Raw genomic sequence first — 16,835 nt, 5'->3', positions numbered from 1 at the left:
CCTCCGCCGGGACGGATTACAGTTAGACCTTATTTGCCTTCGCAGGTATTCCTGCAGTTTCTACTCACTGTTCAAAATCACCCTGTGTATGAAATGTTTAACAAAGCTCGGTGTTGTTCGTACTGCTGACATTATTTATAGTTTATTAGAGTCGTGAGTCCAGAGGTGCGGGTGAGAGCAGGAAGTAGAGAACGACACTTTTATGTTATAGAGTGCTTTATTGAAGATCAAGTAACACGACTTTCAGGTATTCTACAGACTCTTAAAATTGCTATATAATATAAATACGATATAAATAAATACCAAAAATGCTAATTATAGATGACGAACCGGTAACTGAGCAGTTGAGGCAAATATCTACGAACCATTAGAGTTAATAGCCCTAAGCTGTCGGTCAGCGTAAGGAGGGAGATCACACGGAGATACGAGCGGCCGTGTGCGCGGAGCCCCGTCCGCTGGGGCCCGCCGGTCAGACCACGTACGGCCGGTACAGCGGCTCCGCGCCCTCCTGCAGCGCCAGCCGGCGCTGGTGGCGCTGCAGCAGCGCGTCCGCCGTCGCGCCGCCCGCCCCCGCCCCCGCCCCCGCGGCCGCCACCGCCGCGCCGCCGCCGCCCCCACCACCTCCGCCGCCGCCGCCACTCTCGGGCTCCGCCTTCCGCTTCTCGCACTCTTCCTTCAGCTTTGCCTCCTGCTGCGCCTTCTTGCTGCGCTTCCACTTCATGCGCCGGTTTTGGAACCAGATCTTCACCTGCGAACAGACAGAGTTTCTCAAATGACCACCTTCTCGTTGCTTTAATTCCGTTAACACGTAAAACATCGACAGCCCTGCACCAGTCCCGCTTAGGCAGTGATAATAGCGCCACTGCCGTTAGAGTTTTACTGGCCATTCGCTTTTTATTTGCGTTCACCAAACGTTTCAGTGTGGATCATGCAATTCTTTTGCGTGAGTTGGAATATAATGGGATTAGCTCAACAATGGTTAATTTCATAACTGGTAAGTAGGAAGCAGACGGTTGTCCTCCTGTATCAACAAAAAGGGAAAAGTCTCGAATCTGACAGGGGTCGTGAGAACTGGGGACCGCCACAGGGTTCTGTTCTGTGCATTTTGCTTCTCTTGACATACAGGGTGTTCCAAAGTGATCTTTAGCACTTGCCCGCGAAAGGCAAACGTCACGAGTTCGAGCCTCGGTCCGGCACACAGTTTTAATCTGCCAGGAAGTTGCGTATCAGCGCACACTCCGCTGCAGGGTGAAAATCTCATTCTGGAAACATCCCCCAGGCTGTGGCTAAGCCATGTCCCCGCAATATCCTTTCTTTCAGGACTGCTAGTTCTGCAAGGTTCGCAGGAGAGCTTCTGTAAAGTTTGGAAGGTGGGAGACGAGGTACTGGCAGAAGTAAAGCTGTGAGGACGGGGCGTGAGTCGTGCTTGGGTAGCTCAGATGGTAGAGCACTTGCCCGCGAAAGGTAAAGGTCCCGACTTCGAGTCTTGGTCCGGCACACAGTTTTAATCTGCCAGGAACTTTCATATCAGCGCACGCACAGCTGAAGGGTGAAAATATCATTCTGGAAACATCCCCCAGGCTGTGGCTAAGCCATGTCTCCGCAATATCCTTTCTTTCAGGAGTGCTAGTTCTGCAAGGTTCGCAGGAGAGCTCCTGTAAAGTTTGGAAGGTAGGAGACGAGATACTGGCAGAAGTAAAGGTGTGAGGACGGGGCGTGAGACGTGCTTGGGTAGCTCAGATGATAGAGCACTTGCCCGCGAAAGGCAAAGGTCCAGAGTTCGAGCCTCGATTCGGCAGTTTTAATCTGACAGGAAGTTTCATATCAGCGCACACTCCGCTGCAGGGTGAAAATCTCATTCTGGAAACATCCCCCAGGCTGTGGCTAAGACATGTCCCCGCAATATCCTTTCTTTCAGGACTGCTAGTTCTGCAAGGTTCGCAGGAGCGCTTCTGTAAAGTTTGGAAGGTAGGAGACGAGGTACTGGCAGAAGTAACGGTGTGAGGACGGGGCGTGAGTCGCGCTTGGGTAGCTCAGATGGTAGAGCACTTGCCCGCGAAAGGTAAAGGTCCCGAGTTCGAGTCTCGGTCCGACACACAGTTTTAATCTGCCAGGAAGTTTCATGATCTTTATAACTTCGATCAAATATACACTGATGAGCCAAAACATTATGGCCACTGGCCATCGCCACATTGGATGCTGCCTGGTTGGACACGGTAAGAAACGTATGTAAGCGGAGCAAACGTGGACGAGAGATCACCCTATGGGCTACAAGTCGGAAAATCCACTGAGGTAAGCGACTTTGACCAAAGGGCAGATTATTATTACGCAAAACCTGTGAACACGTAACTCGAAAACGGTGAAGCTGGGCGGATCTTGACGTGCTACTGTCGCGAGCTTCTCCGGAAGGACATACAAGGACAGTGAAACTACTACTAGGCACCAAACGGTTGAATGTCCACGACTCTGCACAGAACGTGAAGACGTTTCGGAGCACACCATTCATCGTACACTGTTGAACACGAACAGCAGACCAGTCTTTCGTGTTCACATATTGACCCAACGACATCGTCAATTACGATTGCAATGGGCACGGGACTATCGGGATTTCATCGTCGATCAATGTAAACGTGTCGGCTCTTCGGGTGAATCACATTTTTGCTAGACTATGTCTATGGTCGTCTCCGCAAACGCCATCATTAGGCGAACAGCGGCTCGAAACGTGCAGCGCGACACGAACGCAGGCTGGTGGGAGCAGTCCTATGCTATGGGAGACATTCTCCTGCGCTTGTATGGAACCGGTGGTACTAATCGAAGACACGCTTACATCTGCGAACCACATGCACCCCTTCATACTTAATATCTTCCCCGACGCCGATGTCATCTTTCAGCTGTATAACTGTCCGTGTATCGGAGGCAGAACCTTGCTACAGTGGCTTGAGGAGCATTATAGTGAACTTATGTTGATGTTTCGGCCACCAGGTTCGCCTGATGTAAATCCTATGTGTGGTGTCACCGCCAGACACCACACTTGCTAGGTGGTAGCCTTTAAATCGGCCGCGGTCCGTTAGTATACGTCGGACCCGCGTGTCGCCACTATCAGTGATTGCAGACCGAGCGCCGCCACACGGCAGGTCTAGAGAGACTTCCTAGCACTCGCCACAGTTGTTCAACCGACTTTGCTAGCGATGGTTCACTGACAAAATACGCTCTCATTTGCCGAGACGATAGTTAGCATAGCCTTCAGCTACGTCATTTGCTACGACCTAGCAAGGCGCCATTACCAGTTACTATTGATGCTGTAAAACATGTACCGTCAAGAGCGATGTTCACCATTTATGGATCAAAGTTAAGTATTCCACAGCTACGTCCTTTTTTGCTGGTCTATTTTCCTTGACCTGTTCCAGACCTCACGCCAGCCTGCGTGAGCTAAAACGCGTGCCTTTCGGCTTCCTCTCATAACGGGTTGGCTCTCTTGCCAATCCACAACACTATGGAAACCATCTGAGTCGCTATCGAACGCCATCACCATGTACGCAGATCAGAGGCAAGTTATTTTCGCCGGCCGTTGTGGTCGAGCGGTTATAGGCGCTTCAGTACGGAACCGCGCGACCGCTACGGTCGCAGGTTCGAATCCTGCCTCGCTCATGGATGTGTGTGTGGTTCGTTAAGTTTAAGTTGTTCTAAGGCTGGGGGACTAATGACCTCAGATGTTAAGTACCATAGTGCTTAGAGCCAGTTATTTTCGCGAATTACGTGATCTGTGCGTAGACATCTAAGGTCACACACCTCCACAAATCTACTAACAAACCGTCGGATCCCTGATACGCGGAATCAGTGATGTATTTCATTCCACAGACGGGCAAACAAGGTCATAATGTTTTGGGTCATCGCTATATTTTATGAGTTATCGTCGAAAGATCGCGGATCCACCGCAGAGTCGGATAACACAGACATTAACGATGTATCGCTGCAACCCACAAAGACGAATGCGAAAGGCTGAAGAAGACACGTCCTCTCGCTCAGAGCAACGGTGTCCTCGCACGGAGGTCAATATAGAGCCGAGCATGGAATCGCTCTGCCCCAGTTCGTGACCTCAGCATCGAGTAGGAATAAAGAGTTATTCAATGCTCAGATGGAAATGTACTTTTGTAAATGTTGAACATTGTACTTCTAGATAACAATCCGTTACTTAGTGCAGCAAGTGATGCTTTAATAGGCAGTGACAGTTGTAAATTATTAAGCACTCCTGTGGCAAAGCAGTGTACCAAGTTAAGTTGATCTTTCTGTCATTCGTATAATAAAGAGAACTAATGTTTCATATGTTGTAGTTCAGATGAGCCATCTCCCAAAACGGTCGAAGAAATCACGGTTATTGCTCTATGATTGTAGCTTCTGGTCATAACATTTTAGAAATGGGGATACGTATAAAGGTGTGACTTTCGGCATAATGTTCACACATACTTCAAATTTGCTTTATCTTAGCTTTTGACAACAGTGCCTCCCATTTCCCCCCCTCCCTCCCCCCCTCCCGAAATGGCACAGTGTATTGAATCATTGATAGAGACCATAATCAGATTAGATTTTTTTGGTTTACGGATTTATGAAGGATGCAGTCTACCAGACCCTTGTGTGGGACCTCCAGGAAGTGCTAGCTCGAATAGGAGCAGCAATTGCAAAAGGTAACGAGGTCATGCTAGATGGGAGGAACTGGAATATCGCTTAGGCATCCTAAGTGCCACAGCTGGCGTACATACTGAACGCTGTTAAACGGCTACTAAAGATTTAGCTGTGTGTGAACATTATGTCGCAAACCGTGCCTTTCTATCAATCCCCATTTCTGAAGTATGCGTGATCAAAATTCTAAAAAGTAAAGTTGTAAAGATAATTTTGGAACACTCTATACAATACTGATATTCCAGTAATCATGACAGATGAATCAATAATTTTTCTCTTTACAGATGACTCAAGTGTCACTGTGAATGACGTGGAACGTAATACAAACGATGTAGCATCTGCAGCACGTGGCTTTCAGAGAAAAGATTATCGTTTAACTGCAACTAAACGCAAAGCATATAGTTTATGACAAAGAACTCTATTAAAAGAGAAATTTTACCGTTACAAACTGGTCAAACAGTCAGTGATTCAACCATTTTAAATTCTTAAGACTGTGGGTGGATGGAAGGCTTTTTCGACAGTAACACGTTCAATGCCTTGTGCAGAAACGGAATGCTGATATCTTCAGTATAAATAAAAATGATCTTCACTGCCTCTGATACTGAAACGCAAACGCTTGTTTGCTTTGCTTATTTTCATTCTATTATCTCGTACAGTGCTATATTTTGCGGAACTCATTGAATTCACCTATAATACTCTTAGCCTATAAAAGAGATGTCACACTGTTCTGTGGAGTCGGTTGACGAACTTCGTGTGAGTCGTTAGCCAGGTGCCTCGGAATGCTGACTCAGCTGTCTCTGCACATACACCTCACCAAAGGATTTGTTGTTGACAATACTGACACTTTCACAAGAAGCTGAAACATTCATTTAGTAAACACTAAACGGGAAATCGCCATGCACTTGAACAACAGTGTCTTAAGCGGCACACAGAAAGGTATGCACTCGCCAGCAGGTTTCATTTTCAATAGACTTCCGGTAGAACTGGGGAAAGAAATCTGAGCGATAAACCCGAAGTATTCTAATTAAAGTCCAAATGTTTTCTTGTGGATTATTCCTATTCCGTTCGTGAGTTCTTCGCAGGTTGAGAACTTTTCTCTGTAATGTGTCATTTATTTGTTTATCATATTTTCTGTGTTTTATTAAATCTGTAATTCTTTGGTTGATAAATCTTTTAATCACCATTCTGTAAACTATGTACTGACTTATAAGCACGTAGGCGTACACGGCCAGTGTAATTTTGAAAAAAAAAATTTTTTTTTTGAACTAACCCCCTTGAAGGGAACCGCAGTGAGTCGGTCGAAACGTTGGCAATTTAGTTCCTTTTGTGTTTACAATGACACAGCCTGTCACTCAAAATTATTTTATTCAAATAGATATCTACTTCTTCCATGAATGAGCAGCTATGGCAGGTATGGTCCCACAGGATCTGATCATCATCATCATTTATTGCATTAACGTGCCTTTGAGACCTACAGCAGAGGAGCAATAGGAAAAAAGTATTACATCTACAGCTACATCTACATCTACATGATAACTCTGCCACTCACAATAAAGTGCCTGGCAGAGGATTCAATGAACCACCTTCAGTTCCACTCTCGGACGGCGCGCGGGAAAAACGAGCATTTAAATTTTTCTGTGCGAGCTCTGATTTCTCTCATATTATCGTGATGATCATTTCTCCCTCTGTAGGTGGGTGCCAACAGAATGTTTTCGCAATCGAAGGAGAAAATTGGTGACTGAAATTTCATGAGAAGTTTCCGTCGCAACGAAAAATGCCTTTTTTTAATGATTGCCACTCCATTTCACGTATCATGTCTGTGGCACTATCTCCCCTATTTCACGATAATACAAAACGAGCCGCCTTTCTTTGTACTTTTTCGACGTCATCCGTGAGTCCCACCTGATGCGGATCCCACACCGCACAGCAATACTCCAGGGTGGTGTAATTAGTCCCTTTAGTAGACCTGTTGCACCTTCTAAGTGTTCTGCCAATGAATCGCAGTTTTTGGTTTGCTCTACCTACAACATTATCTATATGATCGTTCGAATTTAGGTAATTTGTAACTGTAATCTCTAAGTATTTAGTTGAATTTACAGCCTTCAGATTTGTGTGACTTATCGCGTAATCGAAATTTAGTGGATTTCTTTTAGTACTCATGTGAATAACTTCACACTTTTCTTTATTCAGGGTCAATTGCCACTTTTAGCACCATACATATATCTTATCTAAACCATTTTGCAATTCGTTTTGGTCATCTGATGACTTTACAAGACGGTAAATGACAGCATAATCTGCAAACAATCTAAGACGGCTACTGAGATTGTCTGCTATATCGTTAATACAGATCAGGAACAATAGGGGGCCTATAACACTTCCTTGGGGAACGCCGGATATTACCTCTGTTTTACTCGATGACTTTCCGTCTATTACTACGAACTGTGACCTTTCTGACAGGAAATCACGAATCCAGTCGCACAACTGAGGCGATATTCCATAGGCACGCAGTTTGGTTAGAAGACGCTTGTGGGAAACCGTGTCGAAACCTTTTTGAAGTCTAAAAATATGGAATCAATTTGACGTCCCTGTCGATTGCACCCATTACTTCATGAGTATAAAGAGCTAGTTGTGTTTCACAAGAACGATATTTTCTGAATCCGTGTTGACTATGTATCAATAAATCGTTTTCTTGGAGGTACTTCATAATGTTCGAATACAGTATATGTTCCAAAACCCCACTGCAAATCGACGTGGATATGGGCCTATAATTCAACGGATTACTCCTGCGTCCCTTTTTCGGTATTGGTGTGACTTGAGCAATTTTCCAGTCTTTAGGTACGGATCTTTCTGTGAGCGAGCGGTTGTATGTAACTAACAAATATGGAGCTATTGTATCAGCATATTCTGAGAGGAACCTGACTGGTATACAATCTGGACTAGAGGGCTTGCCTTTATTAAGTGATTTAAGCTGTTTTTGCGACACCGAGGATATCTACTACTATGTTTCTCATCTTGGCAGTTGTTCTTGATTGGAATTCAGGAGCCGGCCGCGGTGGTCTAGCGGTTCCAGGCGCGCAGTCCGGAACCGCGCGACTGCTACGGTCGCAGGTTCGAATCCTGCCTCGGGCATGGATGTGTGTGATGTCCTTAGGTTAGTTAGTTTTAAGTAGTTCTAAGTTCTAGGGGACTGATGACCACAGATGTTAAATGCCATAGTGCTCAGAGCCATTTGAACCATTTGGAATTCAGGATATCTACTTCTTAGGTGAAGGAGTTTTGGAAAACCGTGTTTAATAACTCTGCTTTAGTGGCACTTTTATCAGTGACTTCACCGTTGTTATTGCGCAGTGAAGGTATTCATTGCGTCTTGCCACTGGTGTGCTTTATGTATGACGAGAATCTCTTTGGGTTTTCTGCCACATTTCGAGACAGAATTTCGTTGTGGAAATTATTAAAACCATCTCGCATTGAAGTACGCGCCATATTTCGAACTTCTGTAAAACTTTGCTAGTCTTGGGGATTTTGTGTTCTTTTAAATTTGGCATGCTTTTTTCGCTGCTTCTACAACAGCGATCTGACCCGTTTTGTGTACCATGGGGTATCAGTACCATCACTTATTAATTTATGTGGTATATATCTCTCAATTGCTGTCGATACTATCTCTTTGAAAACATTCCACAACTTTTCTACACTTACATGATCAGATCGGAAGGAGTGAAGACTGTCTCTTAAAAAGGCGTTGAGATCATTTTTATCAGCTGCTTTAAATAGATATACTTTGCGTTTCTTTTTGATGTTTGTAAGTGTTACATTATTCAAACTAGCAGCAACTGCCTTGTGGTCGCTAATCCCTGTATTCGTCACAATACTCACTATTTGTCCAGGATTATTTGTTGCTAAATGGTCAAGTATGCTTTCGCAACCATTTACTCTTCGAGTGGGCTCATGAACTAATTGTTCAAAATAATTTTCTGAGAAAGCATTCAGAACAATTTCGGATGACGTTTTATGCCTACCGCCGGCTTTAAAAGTATAATTTTTCCAGCATATCGAGGGTAGATTGAAGTCACCACCGACTATAACTGCATGAGTGGGGTACCTATTTGAAATGAGACTCAAGTTTTCTTTGAACTGTTCAGCAACTATATCTTCTGAGTCGGGGAGTCGGTAAAACGATCCAATTAGTAGTTTAGTCCGATTGTCAAGTATAACCTGTACCCATACTATTTCACAGGAACTATCTACTTCAATTTCATTACAAGGCAAACTAGTTCTGACAGCAATAAATACTCATACAAATACAAAAACAACAATAAAAAGAATGTCTGTCATCTACAAGAGAGGAGGTATTTGCTGCAGATCTTTTCCGGTCTCTAGCATCATCCTCCAAGGCCGTCGGTTCCACTTCTTGAAGGATCGTCGTCACTCGATCCTTCCATCGCGTTGTTGGGCGTCCTCTCGGGCGTTTTCTCGTGGGTTGAGAATGGAGGACTCTCTCAGGAAGACATCCGTCCGCTCGTAAGATGTGGTCAAAACCATTGTAGTCACCTCTGTCCCAATATTCGTCCAATGTGTGGCTTTCCAAACCTCTGGTATAGGTCATCTTTCTTTCTTCTTTCCCATTTACCTTCCATCTTATTGTAGACGGGTCCATAGATCTTTGGAAGTACCTTTCTTTCAAACGCACAGGACCTGATAAATAAGTAAATAAATGAACCATCATCATCAGGTGGGTTTCGTTCTGTTTTACATCTCGGACTGCGTTTGCGACATCCCCCACACGATGTACCCAGTGACGGGACGGGAAGGGAAGGTGTCGTCTCGCACTAGGTTCAAATACAAACATTAATTACATCACTGAAGGATGTTGTTACGCATTTCCACGTACAGGATGGAGAAAGACAAATTTTAAGACCTGTGCAGAGTAGCAGAAGACGAATCGAGTAAAATATTTCAGATAAGCATAGCTCAGAAATACACAGTTGTTGAACTAAGGCTACGAACCCGCAGAAGTCTGTGCATATAAATTAACTTGCCCCAACTGATAACCGTTTCTCTAAAGAAGGCAGTTACTAATTAAATATGCTGAAGATAATGGTGTCAGTTTAACAGTCAAAGCTGGGGAAACTTTAAATTGCTATTCATGACTGATTACACTACAGTGTTTACTCAATAGAGCATGAGTACTACACCGAAGAACCAAAGAAATTTGTACACCTCCCTAACATCGTGTAGCGCCCCCGCCAACACGCGGAAGTGCCACAACACGACGTGACATGTTCTCGGCTAACGTCTGAAGTAGTGCTGCCGGGAATTGACATCATGAATCCTGCAGTGCTGTACCAGCACGTTGAAAATAATCCCAGATATACTCAATAATGTTCATGTATGGGGAGTTCGGTGGCCAGCCGAAGTGTTTAAACTCAGAAGAATGTTCGTGGAGCCACTCTGTAGCAATTATGGACGTGTGCGGTGTCGCCTTGTCCGGCCGGCCGCGGTGGCCAAGCGGTTCTAGGCGCGTCAGTCCGGGACCGCGCGACTGCTACGGTCGCAGGTTCGAATGCTGCCTCGGGCATGGATGTGTGTGATGTCCTTAGGTTAGTTAGGTTTAAGTAGTTCTAAGTTATAGGGGACTGATGACCTTAGAAGTTAAGTCCCATAGTGCTCAGAGCCATTTGAACCATCGCCTTGTCCTGCTGTCCGTCGGAATGCACAGTTGACATGAATGGATGCAGGTGATCAGACAGGATGCTTACGTACATGTCACTTGCCAGGGTCTTATCTAGATGTATCAGAGGCCCCATATCACTCAACTGCACACGCCCCACACCATTACACAGCCTCCAACAGAACAGTCTCCCGCTGACATGCAGGGTCCATGAATTCATGAGGTTGTCTCCATACCCGTACACGCCCATCCGCTCGATACAATTTGAAACGAGACTCGTGCGACCAGGCAACATGTTTCCAATCATCAACAGTCCAATGTCAGTGTTCACGGGCCCAGATGAGGCGTAAAGCTTCGTGTAGTGCAGTCATCAAGGATACACGAGTGGGCCTTCGAAAGCCCATATCGATGACGTTTCGTTGAATGGTTCGCACGCTGAAACTTGTTTGTAGACCAGCATTGAAACCTGCAGCAGTTTGGAGAAAGGTTCCTTTTACGTCACGCTGGACGTTGGTCCCGTTCTTACAGAATCTTTTTTCGGCCGCAGAGATGTCGGAGATTTGATGTTTTTTTACTGGATTCCTGATATTCACAGTACACTCGTGAACTGGTCGTACTGGAAAATCCCCACTTCATCACTACCTCGGAGATGCTGTGCCCCATGGCTCGTGCGCCGACTATAACACCACATTCAAACTCTCTTAAATCTTGATACCCTGCCATTGTAGCAGCAGTAACCGATCCGACGACCGTGCCAGACACTTGTTGTCTTAGATAGGCGTTGCCGATCGCAGCGCCGTATTCTTTCTATTTACATATCTCTGTATTTGAATATGCATGCCTGTACCAGTTTCTTTGACGCTTCGGTGTAAACCACATACAGTAAAAGTACTGCAATGTTATTTATCTGTTGGGATAATAAGTTATACTGCAGGAACAGCACTGCAGTAAGACTTTCGGCAGGTAGTATTATACGAAGTTTGGAACTTAAATAGTGACAACTATTTATTGCCGGCCGTGGTGGTCTCGCGGTTCTAGGCGCGCAGTCCGGAACCGTGCGACTGCTACGGTCGCAGGTTCGAATCCTGCCTCGGGCATGGATGTGTGTGATGAACTTAGGTTAGTTATGTTTAAGTAGTTCTAAGTTCTAGGGGACTGATGACCACAGCAGTTGAGTCACATAGTGCTCAGAGCCATTTGAACCATTTGAACTATTTATTCACAGCCGATACAAAAGAGGTTTGCACCTGTTACTGCCCTTCAAAGTGGTCACCAGCGTTGTGTAGAACACGTTGCCAGCGGTGTGGAAGACGTAGTTTACCGCTAGCAGAGCCTGTCCTGTTGATGGTGCGAATGGAGCTTGTCGAATCTCTGGAACAGTTCTGAAGCGAATGTCACGAAGCGGTTCCTTCATCTTCGGAATCAAATCAAAGTCACAAGGACTTAAGTCCGGGGAGTATGGTGGATGGTACAGTACTTCCCACTCCCACTGACCGAACAGAGCAGCCACAGCTTGCGCTGTATGCGCCCACGCATTGTCGTGCAAAATAATGGGTGGGTTGCACAGAAAGTGCCGTCTAACCAGTATCACTGAAAGAGATTGATATGAGGGTGAAGATGTACGATATTTAGACGAAATCTTTCATAGAGAACAACATCTAAATCAATTTCTTCCAGGAACAGCATTCAGGAGGTCGGTGGTTCAAATACCCACCCGGACATGAAGATTTAGGCTTCCCGTATGTTCCCTAAATCATGTAAGTCAAATATCGGTAGGCACTCTTTTAAAAGGGCAAGGAGGCTGATTTCCTTCCCCATCTTCCCCAATATGAGTTTGGCTCCTTCTCTGATCACCTCTACAGAGAAGAGTCTTTTTCCAAAACCAAACACAAAGCACGTCGAATGGGCAGGTTTTTGGAAGAGATTAATTCTCAAACGATCTTTCCTCATTTTATCACGTTGGGATTTCTAGTGGTTTAAGCTTGGGTGAGTCCCGTTCCCGCTATTTTCAAGAAGCTTATAATGGGTTAACAGAACAAGATGCACTGGTGATAATATTTTAGGAAATATTACGAGAAAATACGAGAATATGTGAGTGGCAGACGGATTTGCAGTAGAGTCACGTATGAACCGTTAAAGAACCATCAGTGGCGGTAGGCGTATAGTGATACAGCCCTTCCAGATTTGATTAAAATATTGTCCTCTTTCACGAGAAAATACACACTGTAACTAGTTTACTTTGCATAATTTCGTTCCTTTATGTCACTTGGTTACGGGGCAACGCTGTTCAGGCATAAAAAATGTTTTTACCCTAAAGGAAGATTCACTGATAACGTCGTCATCGAGCGTCTCTTAGCTTGGGTTGTTTTGGGGAAGGAGACCAGACAGCGATGTCATCGGCCTCATCGGATTATGGAAAGACGGGGAAGGAAGTCGGCCGTGCCCTTTGAAAGGAACCATCCCGGCATTTGCCTGGAGCGATTTAGGGAAATAACGGAAAACCTAAATCAGGATGGCCGGACGCGGGATTGAATCGTCGTCCTCCCGAAAGCGAGTCCAGTGTTTAACCACTGCGCCACCTCGCTCGGTATGTCTCTTAGCTATACACACAAAGGCGAGCTGTACGAATGGTATATGGTGCTATGGTCAGTTATTAGGGTTGCACGTTTAAAACTTAATGGATCGTTAAGTCGTAATTTCAATTTAGTGTGTTCGAAACGTTCTCCAAATTCTAGGCACGCTATGTACACAACTGGCCATTAAAATTGCTACACCAAGAAGAAATGCAGATGATAAACGGGTATTCATTGGACAAATATATTATACTAGGACTGAGATGTGATTACATTTTCACGCAATTTGGGTGCATAGATCCTGAGAAATCAGTACCGAGAACAACCACCTCTAGCCGTAAAAACGGCCTTGATACACCTGCGCATTGAGTCAAACAGAGCTTGGATAGCGTGTACAGGTACAGCTACCCATGCAGCTTCAACGCGATACCACAGTTCATCAAGAGTAGTGACTGGCGTATTCTGACGAGCCAGTTGCTCGGCCACCATTGACCAGACGTTTGCAATTGGTGAGAGATCTGGAGAATGTGCTGGCCAGGGCAGCAGTCGAACATTTTCTGTATCCAGAAAGGCCCGTACAGGACCTGCAATATGCGCTAGTGCATTATCCTGCTGAAATGTAGGGCTTCGCAGGGATAGAACGAAGGGTAGAGCCACGGGTCGTAACACGTATGAAATGTAACGTCCACTGTTCAAAGTGCCGTCAATGCGAACAAGAGGTTCGTCGTTGAGTACACCATCGCAGGCGCTCCTGTCGGTGATGCAACGTCAAGGGTAACCGCAGCCATGGTCTCAGAGCTGATAGTACACGCTGCAGCAAACGTCGTCGAACTGTTCGTGCAGATGGTTGTTGTCTTGCAAACGTCCCCATCTGTTGACTCAGGGATCGAGATGTGGCTCCACGATCCGTTACAGCCATGCGGATAAGATGCCTGTCATCTCGACTGCTAGTGATACGAGGACGTTGAGATCCAGCAAGGCGTTCCGTATTACCCTCCTGAACCCACCGATTCCATATTCTGCTAACAGTCATTGGATCTCGACCAACGCGAGCAGCAATGTCGCGATACGATAAACCGCATTCGCGATAGGCTACAATCCGACCTTTATCAAAGTCGGAAATGTGATGGTATGCATTTCTCTTCCTTACACGAGGCATCACAACAACGTTTCACCAGGCAACGCCGATCAACTGCTGTTTGTGTATGAGAAATCGGTTGGTAACTTAACTCATGTCAGCACGTTGTAGGTGTCGCCACCGGCGCCAACCTTGTGTGAATGCTCTGAAAAGCTAATCATTTGCATATCAGAGCATCTTCTTCCTGTCGGTTAAATTTCGAGCCTGTAGCACGTCATCTTGGTGGTGTAGCAATTTCAATGGCCAGTAGTGTAATTTAGTGTGTTCGAAACGTTCTCCAAATTCTAGGCACACTATGTACACTCCTGGAAATGGAAAAAAGAACACATTGACACCGGTGTGTCAGACCCACCATACTTGCTCCGGACACTGCGAGAGGGCTGTACAAGCAATGATCACACGCACGGCACAGCGGACACACCAGGAACCGCGGTGTTGGCCGTCGAATGGCGCTAGCTGCTCAGCATTTGTGCACCGCCGCCGTCAGTGTCAGCCAGTTTGCCGTGGCATACGGAGCTCCATCGCAGTCTTTAACACTGGTAGCATGCCGCGACAGCGTGGACGTGAACCGTATGTGCAGTTGACGGACTTTGAGCGAGGGCGTATAGTGGGCATGCGGGAGGCCGGGTGGACGTACCGCCGAATTGCTCAACACGTGGGGCGTGAGGTCTCCACAGTACATCGATGTTGTCGCCAGTGGTCGGCGGAAGGTGCACGTGCCCGTCGACCTGGGACCGGACCGCAGCGACGCACGGATGCACGCCAAGACCGTAGGATCCTACGCAGTGCCGTAGGGGACCGCACCGCCACTTCCCAGCAAATTAGGGACACTGTTGCTCCTGGGATATCGGCAAGGACCATTCGCAACCGTCTCCATGAACCTGGGCTACGGTCCCGCACACCGTTAGGCCGTCTTCCGCTTACGCCCCAACATCGTGCAGCCCGCCTCCAGTGGTGTCGCGACAGGCGTGAATGGAGGGACGAATGGAGACGTGTCGTCTTCAGCGATGAGAGTCGCTTCTGCCTTGGTGCCAATGATGGTCGTATGCGTGTTTGGCGTCGTGCAGGTGAGCGCCACAATCAGGACTGCATACGACCGAGGCACACAGGGCCAACACCCGGCATCATGGTGTGGGGAGCGATCTCCTACACTGGCCGTACACCACTGGTGATCGTCGAGGGGGCACTGAATAGTGCACGGTACATCCAAACCGTCATCGAACCCATCGTTCTACCATTCCTAGACCGGCAAGGGAACTTGCTGTTCCAACAGGACAATGCACGTCCGCATGTATCCCGTGCCACCCAACGTGCTCTAGAAGGTGTAAGTCAACAACCCTGGCCAGAAACATCTCCGGATCTGTCCCCCATTGAGCATGTTTGGGACTGGATGAAGCGTCGTCTCACGCGGTCTGCACGTCCAGCACGAACGCTGGTCCAACTGAGGCGCCAGGTGGAAATGGCATGGCAAGCCGTTCCACAGGACTACATCCAGCATCTCTATGATCGTCTCCATGGGAGAATAGCAGCCTGCATTGCTGCGAAAGGTGGATATACACTGTACTAGTGCCGACATTGTGCATACTCTGTTGCCTGTGTCTATGTGCCTGTGGTTCTGTCAGTGTGATCATCTGATGTATCTGACCCCAGGAATGTGTCAATAAAGTTTCCCCTTTTTGGGACAATGAATTCACGGTGTTCTTATTTCAATTTCCAGGAGTGTATGTTAGACATCTCTTTAACTTTTTTTTATACATAATTAATTGCCCTTTGGCATTACCCATTTAGCCAAGTTTCTTTAATTAAGCACCATAATGTAGGTAAGTTTAATTAGTTGTGAAAATTTGTCTAGTGTTATACTTTGATGTACATGAATAATTGGGATGAAAGGAATAGAAAGGAAACGGGATGGGGAAGAGACAATGACTTCTAGCCGTCCAAGCGATTACGGCAATGCAACATCTACATCTATATCATATTCTGGATGCCACCTAATGGTGTGTGGCGGAGAGTACTTTCAGTACCACTATCTTTTGACAATGTTGACTGGAATACTCTCTTTCAAATTCTGAAGGAGGCAGGGGTAAAATACAGGGAGCGAAAGGCTATTCACAATTTGTACAGAAACCAGATGGCAGTTATAAGAGTCGAGGGACATGACAGGGAAGCAGTGGTTGGGAAGGGAGTGAGACAGGGTTGTAGCCTATCCCCGATGCTATTCAATCTGTATATTGAGCAAGCAGTAAAGGAAACAAAAGACAAGTTCGGAGTAGGTATTAAAATCCACGGAGAAGAAATAAAAACTTTGAGGTTTGCCGATGACATTGTAATTCTGTCAGAGACAGCAAAGGACTTGGAAGACCACTTGAACGGAATGAACAGTGTCTTGAAAGGAGGGTATAAGATTAACATCAACAAAACCAAAACGAGGATAATGGAATGTAGTCGAATTAAATCGGGTGATGCTGAAGGAATTAAATTAGGAAATGAGACACTGAAAGTAGTAAAGGAGTTTTGCTGTTTGGGGAGCAAAATAACTGATGATGGTCGAAGTAGAGAGGATGTAAAATGTAGACTGGCAATGGCCAGGAAAGCGTTTCTGAAGAAGAGAAATTTGTTAACATCGAGTATAGATTTAAGTGTCAGAAAGTCGTTTCTGAAAATATTTGTATGGAGTGTAGCCATGTATGGAAGTGAAACATGGACGATAAATAGTTTAGGCAAGAAGAGAATAGAAGCTTTCGAAATGTGGTGCTACAGAAGAATGCTGAAGATTAGA

At 46.0% G+C, this 16,835-nt stretch overlaps 1 protein-coding gene across 1 annotated transcript in view; it reads right to left on the bottom strand.

Moving 5' to 3' along the window:
- Window positions 1–664: 664 nt before the first annotated feature.
- LOC124722722 (homeobox protein HTR-A2-like) overlaps window positions 665–16,835 on the bottom strand; it is a gene marked incomplete at its 3' end in the record, with an annotated part of 87,984 nt that continues 71,813 nt past the window's right edge. Inside the window, exon 3 of the mRNA XM_047247863.1 lies at window positions 665–748. Coding sequence (XP_047103819.1) covers window positions 665–748 — 84 coding nt within the window. The remainder of the gene's footprint in view (window positions 749–16,835) is intronic.

Source organism: Schistocerca piceifrons, chromosome X, assembly GCF_021461385.2.
Source record: "Schistocerca piceifrons isolate TAMUIC-IGC-003096 chromosome X, iqSchPice1.1, whole genome shotgun sequence".
Classification (NCBI taxonomy): domain Eukaryota; kingdom Metazoa; phylum Arthropoda; class Insecta; order Orthoptera; family Acrididae; genus Schistocerca; species Schistocerca piceifrons.
This window is presented reverse-complemented; position numbering and strand designations above follow the sequence as displayed.